The 21,491-nt window shown below is 42.3% G+C and overlaps 1 protein-coding gene across 7 annotated transcripts in view; it reads right to left on the reverse strand.

Moving 5' to 3' along the window:
• Positions 1-21,491, reverse strand: part of LOC105687871 (CCR4-NOT transcription complex subunit 6-like) — a 404,495-nt gene that overhangs the window by 27,311 nt on the left and 355,693 nt on the right. For all 7 annotated transcript variants that reach the window (XM_048657108.1, XM_012403793.3, XM_012403786.3 and 4 more), the window contains one exon: positions 5,926-5,994. In XM_048657108.1, coding sequence (XP_048513065.1) covers positions 5,926-5,994 — 69 coding nt within the window. The remainder of the gene's footprint in view (positions 1-5,925; positions 5,995-21,491) is intronic.

Genomic DNA, 21,491 nt, shown 5'->3' on the forward strand with positions numbered 1-21,491 from the left:
GAGCGATGGATTTCGATGCGAAAATAAGGAATTACATCGTGTACGAGAATCGCGCTGCCCGAGAAGTACAATGGTGATGAGTAGAGAGGGTGGTGGTGGTGGTGGTGGGAGGTTGGACATGAGATTACACGATTACCCTCCGTCGGGAGTATAACGTGGGCGTCGAAGATGAGGCTGATAACAAACTGGAAGTATTCAATGACTCAAGTTTCTTGACGTAGGGAAACGAGAGGGGATAAAAAAAAAAAATAAGGAAAGCTCGCGGTGTGTGAAAATTGTGGATCGGTTGTTGAGGGAGCGCGAAGAAAAGAGGGGCGATAAGGTATACGAGAGGAAAAAGGAGAAAAATCGAACAAAAACAAAAAAAAAAAGAAGAAGAAAAATAAGAAGAAGAGGAAGAAGTCGAGGCGGTAGTTGCAAAGCATAGTTAACAGCAGTTTGTTTGAGAAGCGAGCACTTACGTGGCAATATATCAGACCGGCTGCCAGAACCCTGGCGCGTATCAATGTTACCATGGTGGCTCCCGACTATCCTCTCTATATTCTATCTCTATCTCTGCTTTTTTTTTTTTTTGCTTTATTTCTTTCTTTCTCTCTCTCACTCCTACGTCGTTCATACCTCCTTTAAGGGACTCGCCTCGGCAGCCTCGGCGTCAGCTTCAGCCTCTGCACTTCGTCGTTCGGACGAGCTAAATTAAACTTCAAGCCAGACAAACTGCGCGAAGCGCAAAAGATTTGCCCCAATAAATAAACGACTTTGCACAATTCGATACCAAAATCGGCAAGGTTCTCTATAAAGCCATAAATTTAACCGATGGAAATCTTCAGGCCTCTCTACGTTTTACCCCCCTACCCTTGAACTCTAGCGCGAACATTGGCTTCGTTCGACGGACCCGAAAAGCTGCCGGATTATGATCCTAAACTAGATCACTGACGGTTTCTATTTAGTAGATATTATTATTCGACCTTCCATAAATTTTCCGTTAGGCAACCATAACTCGGTGATATCTTTGCCGAAAACTGTGAATTTGGGAATATCATTCTATTTGAAAAAAAAAAAAAACACAGGTGATTCGAAATGATACACATTATACGGATTGCGATACAAGTTAACCGTGTAATTTGTGAGAAACTATGCCCGCGGAGAATTTATCGCGTGATTTAAAGGCAGTTGTAGATTTAATTCGTGACACAGTAGGTGTGTACACGAAGAACGAATACACCGAGAAATAGAGTACAACGTACGTGTGTGTACTTAGCTACGTACGTGTACCGCGTTGAGGAGTGAAAATGTAGGATGTTCCCGGTAAACCTTGTCTACAGATAGTAATCGAACCGGTGGGGAAAGAAGAAGCGGTCGAAGTCGTTCCGCGACCGTTGATTTGTCCGCTTCGATAAAAAAAAAAAAAGAACGAAACCAGAAGAATGATAAAATGAAAGAAAGAAAGAAAAAGAACAAAAAAAAACGAAAAAAATGAGTACACGAGTAAATACGTTCGCGTCTACCGGTGCTCGTAACACGCATCCCGCTTCCAAAACTAAACGATGAATTTCAATTTCGCTCGTATATCAAAAAAGTACAATAGAGTCGTATTATAAACAATGAATGGCGTAAATTATAATCAAGTGATTTATCGTCCGGTACTATCTTATTCTCCTCTCCGCTCGCCATTCGGAATGTTTCCTTTTTGACCAGCAACGGCGGAGGCTATTCCACCGTCTCTTTATACCTTCGGCCATGCTCATGACTGCGCTATTCCCTACCCCGTAAAGTGCTCGAAGAGGTAGTCGACCATGGCCAAGCTCGGTGGACCGGCTGTGCAATAAATTTGCCCAGATGCTGCAACGGCCTGGCGTGATATGGCGTGGCGTAGGGTGGCTCGCAGACCTTGAGGTTGAGGTTGAGCGGCTCGAGAGGCGAGACTGGAAGCGAGGAGGAGCGTCGCTCAAGATAAAAGTTGTTGAGTAAGGTTACGACGACTAACCGTGATCGCAAGACCGCGGAAGTAAGACGGCCAGGCGAACTATCCTTCCTCCATTGATTGGCCGGACGGAGACGAGTGATGAGTCGTTTTCAATAGACCGAATCAGCCTGATTGAATCCTCGAGGAATTGACACGCTCGAAGCGCACACTGTCCGATAGAAATCAGATCTCCAATAGTGTAGGATACCGATGGCGAAATCAGTCGGTTCTTTCTTTTTATTTTGCGTTCGTCTGAACAAATGTTTCGAGTTGAATGCAGGAACGTTATTTACCCATACGAACACAGATTCGCCTATTCCTTTGATCTCGTGAAAAATTGAATATTGCTCAGTTGGTTCATTTTCTAGGCATATATTATAAGAAATTTGACGTTCGACGATTCGAGAAAGGGGCAAATTTCTAATTGCTTTCTTTTCACACAATTACCTAAAAAGACTGTTCGTCTGTTTGGCGAGACTGTAGATTCCGCGGTGACAATCGAAACCGAAGCTGAGATCACCGAAGTGCTTGTAGTTGGTTGTCGTGTAATGGCAAGAGATAACTGATTGTAATCTACAGATTATAGTCCCACATAGTGGAGAGCCCTCGTAACGCTTTTATCCGTATAGCTTTCGAATGTATACGGCGCCACGAAGTGTACACGTAGCTAAATTTCACGGTAGACAAACGCGGCGCGGCAACGATTTTCACGAGGAAGACCGAAGACCGAATAACAAGTGTTTTCGTTCAATTCTCTCTAGCGGAAATATAGATCAAGTTAGCTTATAATTATTACGGATATCGGGACGGTTTATTGATCAAACATATTTTTGTATCGGCTTCGCCATTGTTCGAGTGTCGGAATAAATCAAGGCGAATGGTAGTTCTATTTAATTTTTATTTTTTTGATACTCCGCGGAATATCGATCCTGAATTAACCGGTGGAACGGTATAATTTTCTTAATATCTCTCGAGATGTATCACGCAAGATATTTTCAACTGCGTCACGACTTGAATCGAACGTACGTATTATATCGATCGTCGGTTCGAGGGGATTGAGGAAAAAATGTTATTACGTACACCACCCCGGCAATAATCGTTGTAATTTAATCATCGTTACAGTTGGGATTCGTGTAAAATTGGCGGCGTAGCGCGTCATATCGTTTCGTATGAGTTACCGTTTGTCCCTGAGCGCTTATTTGTTGCGTGTGAATGTGTAATGTATTGTTCATTAGGGCAATTTTGTACCAAGGACCGCCTTAATAACCCTTAATAACCGTAATCAATTATCGTCGCGATAGCGATACACGCTCCATACATCGCTGTTACGTAATCCTCCGGAGAAAGGATCGCGCGGTCGAAGGACTTGCCCTTTACGCCATTCCACCCGCAATTTTTTACAAATCTGTAGAAATACAATCGTAGAAAATCTTGCGAATCTCGAATAGCCACGGAAAATTGAAAATGACCGATGTACATTTTCTTTATGCTGATTAGAAGAAATTGTCGACGCTGACTAACTTTCGAGCAAGGAATTTCGAGCGAGTGAAAATTAAATATTAGAAAAAGACCGAGGAAATGAAAGAAAATTATTAATGAAAATAAAGCGAGTAATCGTCGCGGTGGGAGGGAAACGAGAGCGATGCACGGTATCCTGGGGTACGACATAACGAATTCATCGACTCGAGCTCGGCTGGTTTTAACCGAAGAGGATCCGCCATTAAAACAAAATCCCCAATTTCCTGTCGAAGCTATTTAAGCGCGGTCTTCCACCTCCAACTCTTCGGGGGTGGGGAGGGGGGAGGGGAAATGATACCCGAAGGTGGTTTACAAGTGGAATTATTCATTTCGTTATTACTTTTTAATATCCTGTTAATCCGATCGCCCCCACAGACCGAAAAGTAGACGGGGAAACAGTTCTCCCCCCGTCTTTCCACCTGGTAGTGAGTTATCCGTGCGTGACATTGATTCACGTCTGTTCCAGACCGATGTCAACGTCCAGGTTCACCGCTCTCGTATAGCCAGCTATGTCTACCGCTGCTGCTGCTGCTGCTGCTGCTGCTGCTGCCGCTGCTGCTATTGCTGGTGCAGAGGGGAAATCCGTTGTTTGCCGAGGGTTACAGATCGCTGCTGATCCTCCGTTACCATGACGACCGCACAAAGTGTTCGAACTGGTTAATTACTCGACCAAGCACGTGTCCTCGTCCGCCCCGGGGGCACTTGGAAAATCTCGTGCACGACGAACACGTGGAACAGTTGCTACTTCGCTTGGATAAACGGGGAGTAGCGCGAGACAAACAAAAACTAGGAGACAAAACGAGGGAGATGGGAAAGAGTTCGAATCCGCTTTCTCCGATTCGTAGTTTCGCGTGTTCGGTTTTTTTATCGATCGATCGAACTTCGATTCCGCTGTCATTCTCTTGGAGTGTGTAATTCGAACGGAGTTGCTCGTTGCTTAGACGCCATGCGATTAGACGTATCGAGCCGATTCGACGAACGTTGAAAATCGTTATCGATCGCGAAATTAAAAATTAAGGGGGGGAAAAACCGTCTGAAAAAATTAACCGACGGTTCGCTCGAGCTTCCGGATGTAAGGTATGGAAGAAAAACGATATGAAATGTACAGCGGGGAGATAAATCAATTTATCAGAATCGTCCGACGCTCGTTTCAGTCGTTTTGTATCTGCAAACCTACGGCTCCGCAGGCAGCTGTATATTCTATGGTCGATCTGGTTTAACAGCACGTGCACCATGCCAATCCGACGGATTTCAAATAGTTATCGACGAGTTACGATCGCCCGGTAATTGCGGTATTAAATAATTTCCCATTAACTCGTCGTCGTAAAAATATTCCATGTTCAATAAACGTGATTCTGTTTACTCGAATCTCTTGGGAAAATATATCTTCCCGGACAACCGGCGCGAATCCTCTGAATCGAGTCAGAAGTCAAAATAAAAATAAAAAAAAAACAAAAAAAAGAAAAGAAAGTAAAATTACACGCACAACGGCGATGGAAAAAAAGGTAGAAAAATGACCGGACGAAGAATACACCCTCGTTCCGAAGGGGGTCCCCTCGTTTTAGCCGGACGTCCATTGTCCGTTTTATTGTAGACAAAATTTTGTCGGCGGATCCTCCCGACGCGTTTAGCAACGGAGTGACGTTTGTTGTCTGCATTTGATTCCACGTAAAATACACAACAGCGGAAGGTATAGGCGGTAGTAGCATCGTCGTCCGGTCGGGTTGCTTTTAATATTTACTCTTCAAGAGATTTCGCGGCGAAGATAGCCGCGAACAAATGTCCCAGTGCTATCATTGAGCGGACCATATTTCATCGAGATTTTTCGCTACACGGAACGTGGGTGGAAATTAATGCAACCGCATCATCCGCCGTATCTGTACTACCTAACTTCTTCGCGTTTCGTACGTTTCACGTTAATGAAAAAAAAAACAAAAAAAAACCGAGTAATGCATGCGCGATGATCTAGTTCTAGCGATCGTTAGAACAGTTCTCAACGTTTGTACAACGTGGATAAAGGATTTCAAAAGAAATTTTCTTCGACCCGTTTTTCTTCGCTTATTGTCGTCTTCGTTGTTAGCGGCAACGGGAGGACAAGCGAGTGAATCTCCTCTGCGTTAATTCGATGAATTATCCAGCGATTTTTCAAGTTTAATTCACGCTACCCTCGGGACATTCGGAGTCAAGGCGAGAGGTTACAGACGGAATATTAAACGTTGAATAATTGTAAACGGATAATCGAAAAAAAAAAAGTATCCGCATACGGTGGTTTCCGGAGAAAATTCCACGGGATATTAAATACATGGGTATACATCCAGCACATATTTATGGCACATATGTATACATATAATAGCTGTACGGGGTGTACACGCCACGTTGGTTTCTCTATTTCTGTGCGTATACCGAGCTATTCGAGTGTTAGGAGAAGGTTACGTGGTACTTACAGGTTGGTCTAGTCCTGTTGGGCCTCGTCAAGGGGATCCATGGCCTTTGCGGTGGGATGTTCGCCGTTACTGAAACACGAGAAATGTAATTTTATGTAAATTACATTCGTATGTAAGCGCATACCTAAGCATCGTGAATTTTTTTCTTTTATGTATATATATATTACATTACGCTACGTAAGTATTACGTATCGTTGATATTGTTACGATGGTATGCGTGTATATATATATATGCATAAATTTTTTCAAAATGTAAAGGACAAACACGAGTACCTATGAATACAAAGCACGCGATTAGAAACTTTCGGTCCGAGTAATGATAACGCTTTAACGACTCTTGCAATTATCCTTAACGATTCTGCCACGAAATGAGAACTCGAAAGCAGGTTACTGGAGCTTAATACCCGTACACGTAACTAATAAGTATACGTTATATTGGATTAACGTTTAATTGTTTAATAAAAGCTAAAGGATATTATTATCCCACGTTACATGTATATTTTTCGATTAAATTGATAAAATTTAATAACGAAAAACGTGGAAAGGATTTCACCTTCCCAATTATCAATTAGAATCCCTATGGAGTATAAAGTTATCATGATTATTACATTATTCCATATACGTCCAGACACATTTCGAAAATGAAATTGCGAGTCGAGCCTAAATCGGTGAAACTGAATTTGAAACGTGAAAAAAGAAAGAAAAAAAAGGGAAGCAATTACACGTTTCAGCTGGCCGACTGGAGTATAAATGTCAGACAGCTATTGTTTCGATCTTCTAAAGAGCGTTCTAGACATTTCTTCCTATCTCGAGGACGAGTGTAATTAAAAAGAGTAACAACCTACGCATCATTCTTGGCGGTCGTGCAGCCAGAGAGATACTTTTTAGTGCTAATCATGGCAGACGAGAGCCTCGCGGATTCCCATAAGAAAAAAAGAGAAAATAACAAAGATGAAGCAAAGAAGAAAAAAAAAAGGAAAAACAGAACCATCTTTGCGAATTGCGAGAGCAATTTGTTTCGTGGATGTTTGCCAGTTCCTTCTTCCTTTCTTCGGGGCGCGCGGGGGGGGGGGGGGGGGGGGATTTTTCGTCCTCGAGCTTATTATACCTACGAGTAAACTGGGCAAACAGTTTACAACGGAGTCGGACGTCGTAGTAGGTATAACAATGAAACTAGAATTGCCAGAAAATGAACTTTATTCGCGAACAATAATAAGCCCCGGACTTTTTATTCCGCAATGAAAGAAAGAAACCGCGGGGAAAACTTGGTGTAGCTTCCGAAATGGGAGAAGAGATAGTTGAAGTTTACCTCTTATCGTGTTCGTGAAATGTGGTTTGGAAAAAAAATCTTCTCCTCAAAAGACCCGCACCGATTTATATTCGTTAGAGTTGTCCTCGTCCGCGGAGTCGAGAAACGCTTTATCAACCCCAGAGCTTCTTGACGGTCGGTCAGTGTCGTAACGACAGAGAATATTTTCCGTAGATCGTTACGTTGCCTCGTTATTCAATAACAACACGGCCGGAAATTACGGAAAACTTATTAACCAACCACCTGACCGGTAATTATCAATTTACGAGTGAAGCGAATTTGAAATTTAAAGGATACAGTTAATAGAACGATACATAAGCGGAATGGCCGAGCTAGACTATCCTTTGTGGAGTGAGCGCATACCGGTTCCGCCGATGCTGACGACACATAAATCTTGTTCTTGAGAGCGTGATTATTGCCAAGATAATTAATCTACTGTACACGAAGAATCATACCGCGAATCAAATAACGCGTGACCATATAAATGCTCGGGTATAACGATACGCTCGATAAACTTGTACCGCGTATCTTTGTTCGGTTCTACAATAGAGCGAATGAAATTTTCACCAGATGATATTTGTCGATTATATTTTTCACTCATTGTCGGATATCGTTGGTGAAAACGGCGCGACGATTTTATCCGGTATAAAGAAGCGTAGCGGAGTCGAGTCGAGTCGTCGGCGTATTCCCTGAACTCTGAAGTGTGTGTACGGGTTCAACTCCGACACTAACGAAGGAGGAACATTAGCTGAGGTCGGAGGCGAGTAAGCGAGCGAGCGAGCGAGCGAGCGACGGGGGGTGAAGGAAGGAAGGAAGGAAGGAAGAGCGAACCGTATAGAACAACGGGAGAAACGGCGGGCGTGAAGGTAATCAGAATTAACAATTCAGAGTCTCCGACTGTGCGGGCGAGTCGGAGAAACACCCTTAGGAGTAGAGAAACTAGATGTAGATGACGGCGAAGACGACGACGGCGACGGCGGTGGCGGTGGCGGCGGTGGCGGTGGCGGAGCAACTGTAAAGGCGGAAGGAAAGTGCTGGTTATTCACCAGTTTGACGTAGTTTGCAGACAGGTTTGTGCCTAAAGTTGTACTTATGTTGTACTACCTACGCTACGACGTAACTCCCGCAACTTTCGACGTGGGTACTATGTGCCCTTGCGGAGATCTAACCGAGCGAAATTCACACCGTTAAACTTCATCCATCGGTTCAATCGACTTCGCGTGAAAATTCACTACGTTTTATCGCATCCGGACAAACTGAATAGATTGGTCGCTATATACGTAGCGTATAAAACTCAAGAAAATCGGAAAATCCCTCCCCCCCCCCAGCCTCTTACTTTATGCATTCTGCTTCAGAACGTCTCTCCAGAGGTCAGTGGGCAATGGGATTCCCACAGTCGCAAAGCGTTCGCCGGTACTTATTAGCTGTCGGTTTTTGGGTGCCTCGCCTCGACGCACCTCCCGGATTCCCCTCATCTTTCAATTTCGATCTTGGTTTGAATTTCGCATCAGTTCGGATCAGCTTCTCCCGTACCGCGGGGAGCAGCTTATTCGACGTTGGCCCGTATCAAAGCTGCCGATGCAATCAATGTTCATCCAGCGGATATATGAGATTCATACATATCAACTGTGCGATGGAACGAGCAGATTACAATTAGTAGATCGTTAATGAGATCAGCGTCTGACACTTGAGATGTACTTCATATGGGAGCAGCCGTATAATTCGGCAATTGAAATCATCTTATTTGATCTGTACAGTTTCGATGGTGGAGGGAGTTCCAGATCAATCTAATGAAATAGAATTTATGATGCTTTTGGTTCAGTATGCGAAAAGTATAAGTCCATTTTCGAAGAGGTTTGTGCTTCGATATGTCACAAAGGTTTTTGAATTATCGACCCACAATTCGAATACGTACAAAAAAATAACAAATATGCCACCGATGTTCACAAAATATGAGAAATAAAGTACACGTCGAACATATTGAAAATAGTATGTGCGTGTGAACCTGGTACAGACATTTTGGAAATTCGAAAATCCAAAATGGCAGTGGCAAGTTCACACGCGTGTGAAAAACGTTTCATATTTTCCTCATCATGGTCGAGAGAAGACTGCAGAATATTGGGTTTCATCGTATAAAACGAAGGATGATATCATAAGGAAGTAACATAAATCAAATGGACGCAGCAGCAGCAGCCTCTGTATCGAATTTCAAAATCGGGGGGTGAAAGAGAAAAGAACGAGGATATTACGGAAACTAGACCCGTCTCAATTTATTTTAGGTCACGTATCCCATTTCCACCTATATTCATACACACACAAGGGTTATAATATTTTTCACCACGGTCGCGCGATCGGGCCGGACTGTATGCGGCCCTGACGAGTCGATTGTTGCTAATTTCGGAAATCTCTAACTAAAAAAAAAGAAATATTTCTTCTCGTTCCCGTTCGTTTCATTTATAACACGCGATCGAAAAACAATATTTTGCGATGCGAGTTTCATCGGCATTTTTTACGGAATGCCATCTACAGTCCCTTGCAATTGACGCGCGGGTTAAACGTGCGTGACAAACAAGATCAAGTTTCTCCTTCATCCGTTCCACATGTATTCTCGACTCACGCCAGAATTCCAAATGAAAAAAAAAAAGGTTAGTGTGTGATAAGCACCCCAAAACATTTCAGGAACCTCCGTCTCCAGTCGATATCACGTGTACACATATATATATACATATATTCCATAAGACAGACATTTCTATTCCCCGGGGAAAGTCCTGATCTGATCGTATAGCATCGGATAAAAATTTCTCTCTCCGATCCCCGACGATATCCTCCTCCACGGTGAAAATCCACAAATTTTTGGTACAACGGATGGACGGATACCTCGTATTATCCGGAGTGAAAAAACTCGGCAGTCGCGAGGATATGAGCTACTCGCGCACATCTCGTGTCTACTTTCAACCGAGCAAGTCTCTCTCGAAAAGTTATTACCGAAGCGCAGGTAGGTATACGGTAAGCGTTGCGCATTGTTCGGAATGACTGCGTGCATCTGGAAGATTACGTCAAATTCATATAGGTATATCCGAACACTGCACCGTAGACGACGCATTCACGTCCAGATTTATTCACAATCTCGGGCACTTGTAGACGCGGATCCCGCGAGAGCTTTATTTCACGCGGGCTCAACGAGACGAGAATAACCGCTGAAGTTCAACACGTGAACGGGGATTTTGCGAATAATACTTGCAAAAAAAACTGCAACCGAACGTTTCAACGGGGCTGGTTAGACCGCTCGTAGATAAAGTACACGAATTTCGCAACTTGTTTTCCGCCACGCCCTTACCGGCTTCCCGAAAGGGTATAAAAATTTTAGGAGGCACGCGCAATCGAGATGTGCAGTACCCGATGCAGCCACACGACCTACCGAGCGAGTATTATTTCAGGGACGGGGGTAAAGTTTGTCTCGCGAACGGATTGAGCGGTTGAGTTTCTGATGAGACGACAGATTGTACTCACTGCTGAATAATAATGCTTCAAGGCTTAACTTGTACACACATAGAGATAGATATATACACAGGTGAGTACGTACATACGTTGGTATTTGTGTACGAGTACCAGAGATTAAGTTGGTAGGGTAACACCGCTAGGGATATAATATATTGTACATTCTCGACCCTCTGCAAAGCTCTACATCTCCCGTACGGTATATATATATATATATATATAAGCGTATATACCTATGTAGTACCTATGGGTGCTCACCTCAGGTATTATACACCCACTAGAGTTCATCCGTAATAGCCGTTATTCGTTCGACGCGAGTTACAACCGATATATGGCGAGCGTGGGAATAGAGCCGTTTTTTTTTTTTTTTCATTCCAATTACAATCATTACCGATCTACTTTTCGCTCGGAGATTCGCGACGCGAGTGTCGTAAAATTTTCCAGCTTCGTGACAAAAAATATTTCACACCCCCCTCTCGCCCCCCTCCGTGTCGAATTTTGGAAAGATGACTTCGCAATCTCGATTTTGAATCGGATGATAAACTGAGTTTTGTGAAAAGATAAAAATATCCCTTCCGGTATCGGTACTGCTACCTTCGCGTCTGATTCACGGTTTAACGCATTTGGCACGGTAAATTTTGTCGATAGTGAAAACAGGAATTTCCTAACGAACCCGGCATGCCTCGGCCGTTCGTCCCTCTCTTTCGCTTCGATAGTTCGTACGATTCTTTCCTCCTTCTTTTGAAACGCGGCGAAACGATCCTACTTGTATTTGTACCGGTAGTGCTGAGAGAGCGTAGGTAGGTAGGAAGTTTATTACGCAATTACAATCAGGACTTTAGGAGACGTAGAGACGAAAGTTACGACGGTATGATATGCGCGTCACACATACGCAACGTAGTGTACGTACATAGGTATAAGCAAAAAAAAGAGTTATCGTTACGATGGTATTTCTGAAAAACTGGGTACCATCGACGCGACATTATTTCGAACGTTTTGATGATTCAAACTCAGTATAAAGTGACAATCGGGTAAATGGTATGATGAGTGAACGGTAAGAGTACTTTGAAAGAGAAGTTGCGTTACTGAGACGCTTCGAAGTGCAGTTAGAAGGAGGTCGGCGTTTTCGCGAACCGTGACCAAAGGCAGGAGTGTAGGTTTGTAATAAAAGGTAGGTAAAAGGTAAAAGGTAAAAGGTGAAAGGCGGCAAGCTTTTGGGGTTTGCAGTCCGTGATTAATGGTACGAAAGTCTGTACCATCTGAACGTGGATAAGTAGATTAGGCGGTTGGTAGATTGACAATTTTCATGTAAATTTCTTAATTAGATTCTGTCGCGCGAGGTATACGTCAGCGAACAGAGAGACTAGCAGCGGGTATATAGATATATATATATATATATATATATATATATATACACATGCGGCAAGGTAGGAAAGCGGATAGAGAATGAAGAAGAAGATGGAAAGGTAGAGAAAGGGAGAGGAAACAGAATTAGAGTTGTTACACCCAAAGGTATAATTGACTTTGATAATTAGTTGAATTAACGCAGAGAAGCTACGCGGTGGGGGGGGGGGGAGGGGTTGGGGGAAAGATTTCGGTTATATTATTCGCACAGAAGAAGACAGAGAGGGGGGGGGGGGGCTCCGATAAAAAACTAACCCACACCGAATTATATTCGTTATCATTTATATAATAGAAATTTTAAATTAGAAACTCCATTCACCCCGTGTGTCTGTATATAACCAACAGCGGGCGTATACATTAAAATTCACCCCGACATCGGCCGCTAATCGATTCTCCGATAATGGTCTTTGTTATGTACACGTACCGCAATTTTATTGGTTCGCGTTAACGAAAACAACTCACCACCATCCATTTCGTGATGGATAAATCGCGCCAGATTGCCCAACGTCGTAGATAAAGCTTTCGAGTTTGTTCAAAGGATCGCCCCGCCCCGCCCCAGTTTCTAACCCGGGCCAATTTCCTTTCGGAAAAGTGACGACGGTGCGATTTTTCTTTTTTTTTTTTTTTTTTCTCTTTCTTCTCTTCAAGGGTCACACGAACCTCGAGGGGTGTAAGATACTGCCCTAAAAACTGAGAAGTACGGTTGTACGCGGACCGAGATTATTTTATGGGTAGGTTTACCCGCTGCGCGGAAGTAAACGGCCGTGTATACCGAAGTACGTTTTACGAGTTCATCTTAAAACAGTTTGTTAGCTTGTATAAGGAAATTCATCGAAACCAGCGGCGGGCGGGAAGCAGCAGCAGCAGCAGCAGCAACGGCAGCTGTTTCTCCTCTTCGCTTCGCTCGCCAAAATATTCCGGCTTCAAATTATTAAGCTTTTCCCCCGTACTAACTGAAAAGTTTACCGGTTCATTTACGACCGACTATTGTGAGCCGGGCGAGCGAGATTACTTACAAATTGGCCGATCCTAGACTGGAAGAGGTATGCAAATTACAACGCGATGCGCGGATTCTGGTATACATACACGTACCTACAATTTTCAAATCGTCTTTTCATTCACCATTCGTTTTATCGATCATCGTCGGATTACCTATTTCCAATTTTTAAACTGACATTCTACGTTTGATTCTACCCCGTTGATTCGCTCTGAGTTTTTTTTATTTTTTTCTTTGACAAATTCATAACTCAAATCGCTCACTTATCTGAAACTTGGAAACGCGGAAGATTTTTTTGTCATTTTTTTTTTTATTTTCTTCGTAAATTATGCAGACGCGTTACATCGCGCTGACGAACATCAAGGCCGATCTTATTGTGGATCGCACCTTTTTACGCACGAGTTGTAGCAGTGAAATTAAGAGCGCCAGGCATCGTTTGTGAAAGGTTTACGAGGGTCAGTTAGCTGGACACGGAATTGCTGACCGTATTAACGTAACAAAGCGCGATCGGATCGTGTGGTTTTTATACACACCGCAATTATCCACACTCCCTTGTGCTTTCGAAGATCTTACACAATTGTAACGAAACGATAAATTGTTGCGATATCGCGAGTAGATTTCTGATGAATTTTCCGACCATTCGAAGCAGATCGATTGCTCTCTCTTTGCGCGTGATCTCGTTATGTGCAGTTTTAAGTTTAGCCGTTAACTCGTCTGATCAATTTTTTGTAAAATGGGAACAGTCGGAATAACGAGATACAACATGTGCATGAAATGCGAATGATCTGATGAGCCCTTTATTTTTACTTGAGATGCGAATAGCTTTTCGAAAATTTCATTCGTTCCAATTCCGCTGAACAGTTTACGATCCCTCCATGCATGTTACGAGAATTTAATTAGTTTGGAAAATGTGAGTGAAACGTATAGACTTTTTTTTTCTTGTTTTCCATTTCATCGTCAGTCTAATTATTTTGCTAATTTTAATTCCCTTCAGCGAACGTAGAGAGAGAGAGAAAGAGAAAGAGAGAGAGAGAGAAATAATGCGATGAAAATACGTCGACGATGGAAAGAAGAAAGAAAAATAATGTAAAGCTCCGTAAATCGTATATGTATGTATGTACATATATATAGATATTTAAAAACTGACTTCTTTACCACGTTATTAACTTTAATCGCAATTTAGTTAGAGCAAAGCGAGTATTAAAGAGAGTATAAGCTCGGGTGAGATTAGAATACGGTGAAGAAAAAATAGATTAATAAGTTGAGAAGAACTGAAAATTAAAGAAGAGCTGGCGTGGAAGACGTTATTAAAATATATAGAGGAAAATAGTTAATGAGAAATTGAAGAGATGCATTTCTTCTTTATACCGCGTATATATTTCTTCCTCTCCTCGGCAGTAATAGGTCGAGTTAAGTACCGGTTAGTAGCTAAATCGGAAAAGTTCAAGTCTGGCTTTCCATGAGAAGGCTGCACAGCAGCAGCGGCGGCAGCAGCAGCGGCGGCGGTATGCAGGAAGAGCCGAAGAACTCGGATTAGTTTTAAAGTAAGAATATGTTTTAGTTTACTTCGGACGCGAGAGAATGAATCTGCGAAATCTTGATAAACTCATTTCGAACTTTGTTATTAAAGCGAGGTATAAACGGGAGTTAATTCTAGTTTTGCTTCACCATCCGTACCGGTATAACATCGTATTCTCCGGCGCTTGCGAACCGTTGAGAGACTTACCAGTCATTACGCATAATGGGGTAAAGCTCAGGGCTGACTCGTGTCGCGACTCATGAGATAGCGATACCCAGCTCGGCTCGCTTGTTTACCCTACGCGTACCTACAGCCCCGCTGCACGGGGCGACTGACTCGACTCGACTCGACTCGAGTCTATCCTCCGCTCGTTCACTCCTCGCAATAAGGATTTCACCTCCCCCCGTTTCGTTACCGCGCACACCCCGTCGTCCGCGGCCTTTTCCTTACTCATAAACATATGCACGCCCACTCGGTTTCTTACCGGTATACGTACAATACGGATCCCCCTACCATATATGCGCATATGTATCAAATACGAGTTACCGTGCGGATAGGAAACTCGCGAGAGATCCCACACGTAGTTAAATGAGTGTCGCATTGCGCCGAGAAACCCGGGAGAGAAAGAGAGAGAGAGAGAGAGGGAGAGAGGGAGAGGGAGAGAGGGATTCGCCTTCCTGTAGCTCTACGGAAATAAGACTATGATAGCTGTGTATTTCTAGCGTAAGTAAGTTAGATGGAAATTACGATCAAAAGATTTACGTCTCTATTGTTCCCGCATCCCTGAACCGCGGCTAGCCAGCTAGCTAGCTAGTGACTTCCTTTTCCCCCCCTTTCGAATCCGGAGAAATAAATTCGTTACTTTCGAACTTGTTCGAGGGATTGTCTTCGATGATTGCTATATAAAACGGGTGGATAAATATCCTTGTTCTCACGATTTCGAGCTTTATTACCCACCTAGAGGATTTCGTGCGAAGATGCTCACGCGGCGCGACGCAGGTGGACGGTTACTTTTTGAATTTATAAACGCGCGAAAACAATTACGGTTTACCAGAGATATGGAAAATCCCATACGTGGGATTTCGCTCGTCCGACGATCGTAGGGTCGGAAGAAAAAAACGCGCAACATCTGCGAATCCGGCACCTGATGCGCGTCTGATACTTTTCCCCGCGACCGCGATATGTGCAACGGCAAATTTCGCGTTATTAGTATGCAGCCGGCAATCTCCAGTCTGGATTTATAACCGCGCGAGTATTATTCTGAAATATGATAGCGAATACGATTTCGTTTCTGATGCTTCGCCTCGAGGTTCGGTCGCCGATATCCTACGTAGAGTGTAGGTTCTACGATGGTAATACGTAATCCACGTCACCTGATGCGCCACCGCAATAAATTTGTCATTTTATCCCGGATGCTTTTTATATTTTTCTTATTCCAAAAAATATGAATTAGGACGCGATTTTGTTTCGGAACGTACATTCGATTGGGGTATCCGAAACTTTTACGTCACAAAAAAAATAAAACAAAGAAGGAAAAAAACTTTTTCAATCAGTATCGATTATTCAGTTTCATCGCACATCGTTGTTTCGTATTCTGGAAATATTACCCAACGCCGAGTCGGTGTGGTCATTTTTCATTTCGATCGATCGCGGTATTTACCGATAAACAAGCAAATATTTACACCTGTGAAAATTCCGGAAAAATTTGCACAGCTAATAATCTACGGTGAATTTCGAATATTCGTTTCTTCTGATCCAGAGGTAACCCATATCAACGTATTACAGCGAAATGAAATCGTCTGAAGTATGCAAATATTAACTTATAAACGAATTCGCGTTCAGCTCTGAGAATCAGTTCGTAAAAATGAGGTTTATCGGTTTTATTTCGTAGGTATATAGATGTTATATAGGTCGCTTATCATGAAACTCCGAGTTTCCCGCAGCTATACAGAGTCGGGTATAATATTCGAAATCTCTCTCTCTCTCTCTCTCAAGTTGTAAAATTATTACCTTTTCATTCTATACACTGTAACGATTATGCAAGTCCGGAAATTTCACTGCCGTACGGGGTAATTAGCATAAGCGTTTGTTTATCGCGGTAACATTTTTACCAAAAATTATTATACAACGCTCGCTCTATTATGCGGACAGACTCGTAATACGTTGGAACGAACTCATCCCCAAGGGTAGAGGAATGTACGTCCACCTATGTGTGCTTATATTCTTGCTTTGTTTCATTTGCTTTTTTTATCTTCGAAAAATATTTTCTGCCAGAACGCCCAACCGCACGATATTTCTCCGAACTGACCCCCCCTCACCAGCAGCAACAGCAGCAGCAGCAGCAGCAACCACCGCAAATGCAGCACATCCATAAAACTTCCCCCGTACGTATATACACAGACATTAAATGTACCCGTACGAGACCGAATTTGTGTTATATACGAACACGTATCGGGTATGTGATACTAAAAAGTAAAAGAATACGAAGAAAAATGAATTTTCGCAGTCACGAATGTTCGAGTAATTCATTCCCTTTTTTTTTTTTTCACTTTATGAACAATAACGAGAAGCAAATTTTTTATTCACGCCATGAAGAACGGTAAAAATTGAGAACAAAAAAAAAAATTAATTTCTGAACCGAAGATCATAATTTGGAGTAGATTGATTTCTATACGCTATTAATTTATCGCGTTGAGATACCCTTGTACGGGATGATCCTCAATCATCTCCTGCAGTTTTCGTTCTTCGACATCGATGGGAATTAGATTCGACAAACATTTTTCTCATTCAATCATTTGATTAGAATAAAACGAGAAATTCACTATAGACTAATTATGAATAAGTCAACGAGATGAGGAATAAGAATCATGAAATCAATATTGTACGCACTTTATAGCGAGGTATTAAAAAACAGACAGAAACTGTACGATCTGAATAACGTCATAACTAACTACAGAATTTTCCAGTTCTTTTTTTTTTTTGTTACTTTTTTTTCATTAGGAAATTAATCGTTCAAATGAGATTCGAAGTTTTTTACAATAAAGTAGGGTAGATATATATAGGGTACGGTAAAGAAGGAAAATAGGAAATTGCCATCCCGTAGGTGAATGAAGTTGGTAAAGTTCATTTACGCGGAGCATGTACGGGTATAATACTCTACTTAACATGCAAATGCATTTATGTGTAGCCAAACGGCTAGCGCTGAGTAACAAAAGTGATGTTTAAAACGGAATTACTTTCCCGAGCGAAAGCGCATGGAAAGCTGTTCGTCTTCAGTTTCATCTCAAGCAAAATCTTATTAAAATTTATGTATAGTTCATTCCGCAAGACGGGCGAGATTATAATAATAATTATAACAGCTGCGGTTGCGTATATACCGGAATAAGTATAAAGTCGACGAACGGTCGCTGTAACAAAAAAGAAAACGGAAAAAAAAAAAGAAGAGAAGAAGAGAAAAACTGGAACATTGCAATCAGTGTCAGCAATTAAAGATACGTGTAATGAGCGACCGTAAAAAATGTTAAAATACTTATATATTCATTTCATTACGTTCGTGCGATGTAAGTTCAATGAATTTACTGCGAGTATATTATATATTATACACGCGTATATATCCGCGCTATATAATGCTCGTTACAAAATGTGTAATTTGATTAATAACTACCATAATAATGGCTTGATAAATTGAGTACCTGAGCTGGAATGACATTCAAGTTCCACTCTGTATAGTGGAGCATAAATAATCATTCCATTTTAATCAGACTTTTTGCTTTTTGGTTTTTCTTTGTAAATTTTTTTTTGTTTTTTTTTTTGTTTCTTTGCTCTCGCTTCAATTATTTCATCATTTCAAACCGGTTCTAGCGAGTGTCGTTGATTAATTAGGGGACCATTGCCAGGCAGCTTATTAATTGACGTTACAATTCCGAGAGCCATGGTTACAAGCGTACACAGGTACGTACCTATGTAGCCGCGCTACTAATTCCTTTGATCTCAAAGAAGACGTGTATCCCACAATCATTCGTAGCAGAAGTAAAGGTAAGAGGGAAAAAAGGAACGAAACGAGATGAAAAAAAAAAGGAAGAGAAGGAAATCTGCGGCTCGGAACAATGCCGCGAGACAATGATACCTCGGAGATTTCATTTTTTATGGATGAAAAAATGAGAATAATCGAGATCGAATGGATGTACATACCGAAGGATTTTCGATTATCGAATTGATAAACCTCCACAATCGGAATCGAGACCGTGAGTCACGACAAGTTTTGTGATCGTTGAGTTTCGAGAAAAAATTTTAGTTTTTCAGTTTTTCGAAAGGGATTTGAATATTCCAACGAAGAATCTCATAAATCTTACTTTTTTTTTCGTCCGATCTGTGTTTGCACGGGATCACTCTTCGAAAATACCTCCTGGTGTATATTTTGTCGCGGAGAAATCCGTAGAAAAATTGCGACAAAAAAAAAAAAAAAATTTCGCAATTTATTCATAGCGGAATTATATCGAGATTCAATTCCGAAAGAAAATACATGTTCCAATTCCGTCGTCACCCCAACGACGAATTTTCGGAGGTCAAACGAGAAACGGCTGGAAAAAACATTCGTTATTTCACAGTACATCGTTCAATGATGATAACTACAAAGTCGATGATAACTATTTTAATCGTGGTAACAACCGTTTAAAGCACGAAAACTAGAATTCTGTGGCAAACTTGAAAGAATCAGAAGGAATTCTCGTTTTTCCGCCATCATTTGCTTCACTCTCGATTTTTTCTAGATATACAAGAAAAAAAAAAAAAAAATGCGAAAAGGTCAGGGACTCATAGTAGACGTCTGGGCACGTATACCGAACTGCCGGATATCTGAGCGACTCGAATACACGTACGAGTAACGAAAGTATTCAATGATTAATGGCGCGACTTTTCGCACAGGATGTTATTACACGCGCGTGTGGTGGAGACCGTAATGTAATTATCGAAAGTCGTCTAGCAGGGGGAACGAAAGAACCAGTATCGAGTCGACTAACTGAAATAACTCGAACGAGCGAATGAATGAACAAGCGAGTGAATGAAAGAGCTCTTTCACGTGTTTTTCGAAGCGTTTAGACGCGATGGCCGGTCGGATGGTAGGCACGTTTACAAAACGTAACCGTATGTCGCCAAACAATTTGTCAGTATGATGAATCGTCGGAGGGTGGCGTTGAATTTGCATCGAAGGACTCCATTCGTACGGTGTGACCTTTTCGCCCCGCGGCCCTTTTATTCCCGGGCCACGTGTTTTCTGCGAGAGCCCGATTCCCGGCCCTCTTCCTATTCTCCTTTTAAACCCGAAACGACGCCCACCCGAATGTACCTTCGAAATAGGCTCGCAAAGTCCTTCCGAAACTCCGATACGGTAAAAACCATTAGCCAATCTTTATGTACCGCCGGGGCCAAGTACAACGCACACACACACGCAACGGGGCTCAAAAGCGAGTGACTTTTCATTTATGTATTTTCACTCCGCGTAAATTCTCTTGCCCTTATTTTTACAACGTTTCTACCTTCGTTCGTCCCGGCTTTTCGCGTACCCGATATTTTTTCCTTTTCCTCTCTTTTCTTTTCCCCTTTTCTTTTTTTTTGTTTTCATTCTTTTCTCTTTTTCATTGAAAGGTGCAACGCGCGGGTCAAACTATGGCCGGAAATCAAGGAAATAATATATAGGAACGCGAGAGCAATGTTCGGTAGCTGGCTTATGCGCCAAAATTTACTGCGGCCACGTTACGGTACAGGAAATTCTGAAAAACATCCAACCATGAATATGATTTACATTTCTGAATGCGCAAGTTAGACGTGCGGAACTCGCACGCGAATAGGTGCCAGCGTACAAAAACTACATATCTCTCCCGAGCACAGAACGAAATGAAAAGGCGTTGCAGTACGAAATTGAAACCAAACAAACGACGTGCCTTATCTGGTCTCGAGCGTACGTAATCTGTAAGGAATTTTTCCTATCGTTCTAATCGGGGATAGAAAACTGTAAAAGGAAAAAGAAATGTACAACGAGTGAGATCAATTCTGGAGTGGAGCTTGCGAGCTTTCGTCAATCAGCGATAATTTGAAGAAGGAAGAAAAAAAAAAAACGAAGGAACAAGAAAATATGGGAAGTAAAAAATTAATCGTACGGGTCGTTCCAGAAGTTTGGTGCGAATGGATATCCCCTCATTTTATCATCCGGGTAGATTAGATTAGATTCGGAAAATTTTTCACCATACCGGTGTGACGGGGCGGCGTCGGAGGCGCGGAAAATCCGTTCGAAAGAACGAGACTTCGCTATATATCAGCTGAAATTATTCCCCGCACATAGGTACCATTAGATAATGCATGAGAATGCAACTTCACGCGTATCCACATGCAATACCTCGTGAATTTACATATATCTCTCTGTCATACTCACTTCTTGTTTCATTCGCTTGTGCACCCCGTCTGCCACTTTGCAACGGCTGCACCGGTCTCTCGGTGGTGCATAAAGTATTTACTATATAGCGACGTGGCGTAACGGTGCAAATTCCCCCCCCCCCCCCCCCCCCTCCTCATCCCCTTCGCCCCTTTCCAATACATTTTTTATAGCATTCTTCTATTTTTGCATTTTGCATTTTACATTTTGCTCCGCGTACTGCGACTCGTTTCTACCTTGCATTTGCATATACCTACGGGTATGAGTCGCGTGATCCGTCCACGCTCCAATTTTGTGGTGATATGAGTTTGATTTGAGGAAACCCGAGTCACGCGTTACCTATACCAACTTGTTTTCTCTTACAGATCTTGTTTCGAGGAAACGGCGAAGTTTTCAAATTTTTTTTGTTTTT

The sequence above is a fragment of the Athalia rosae genome, chromosome 6 (genome assembly GCF_917208135.1).
Source record: "Athalia rosae chromosome 6, iyAthRosa1.1, whole genome shotgun sequence".
In the NCBI taxonomy this organism is placed as follows: Eukaryota; Metazoa; Arthropoda; class Insecta; order Hymenoptera; family Athaliidae; genus Athalia; species Athalia rosae.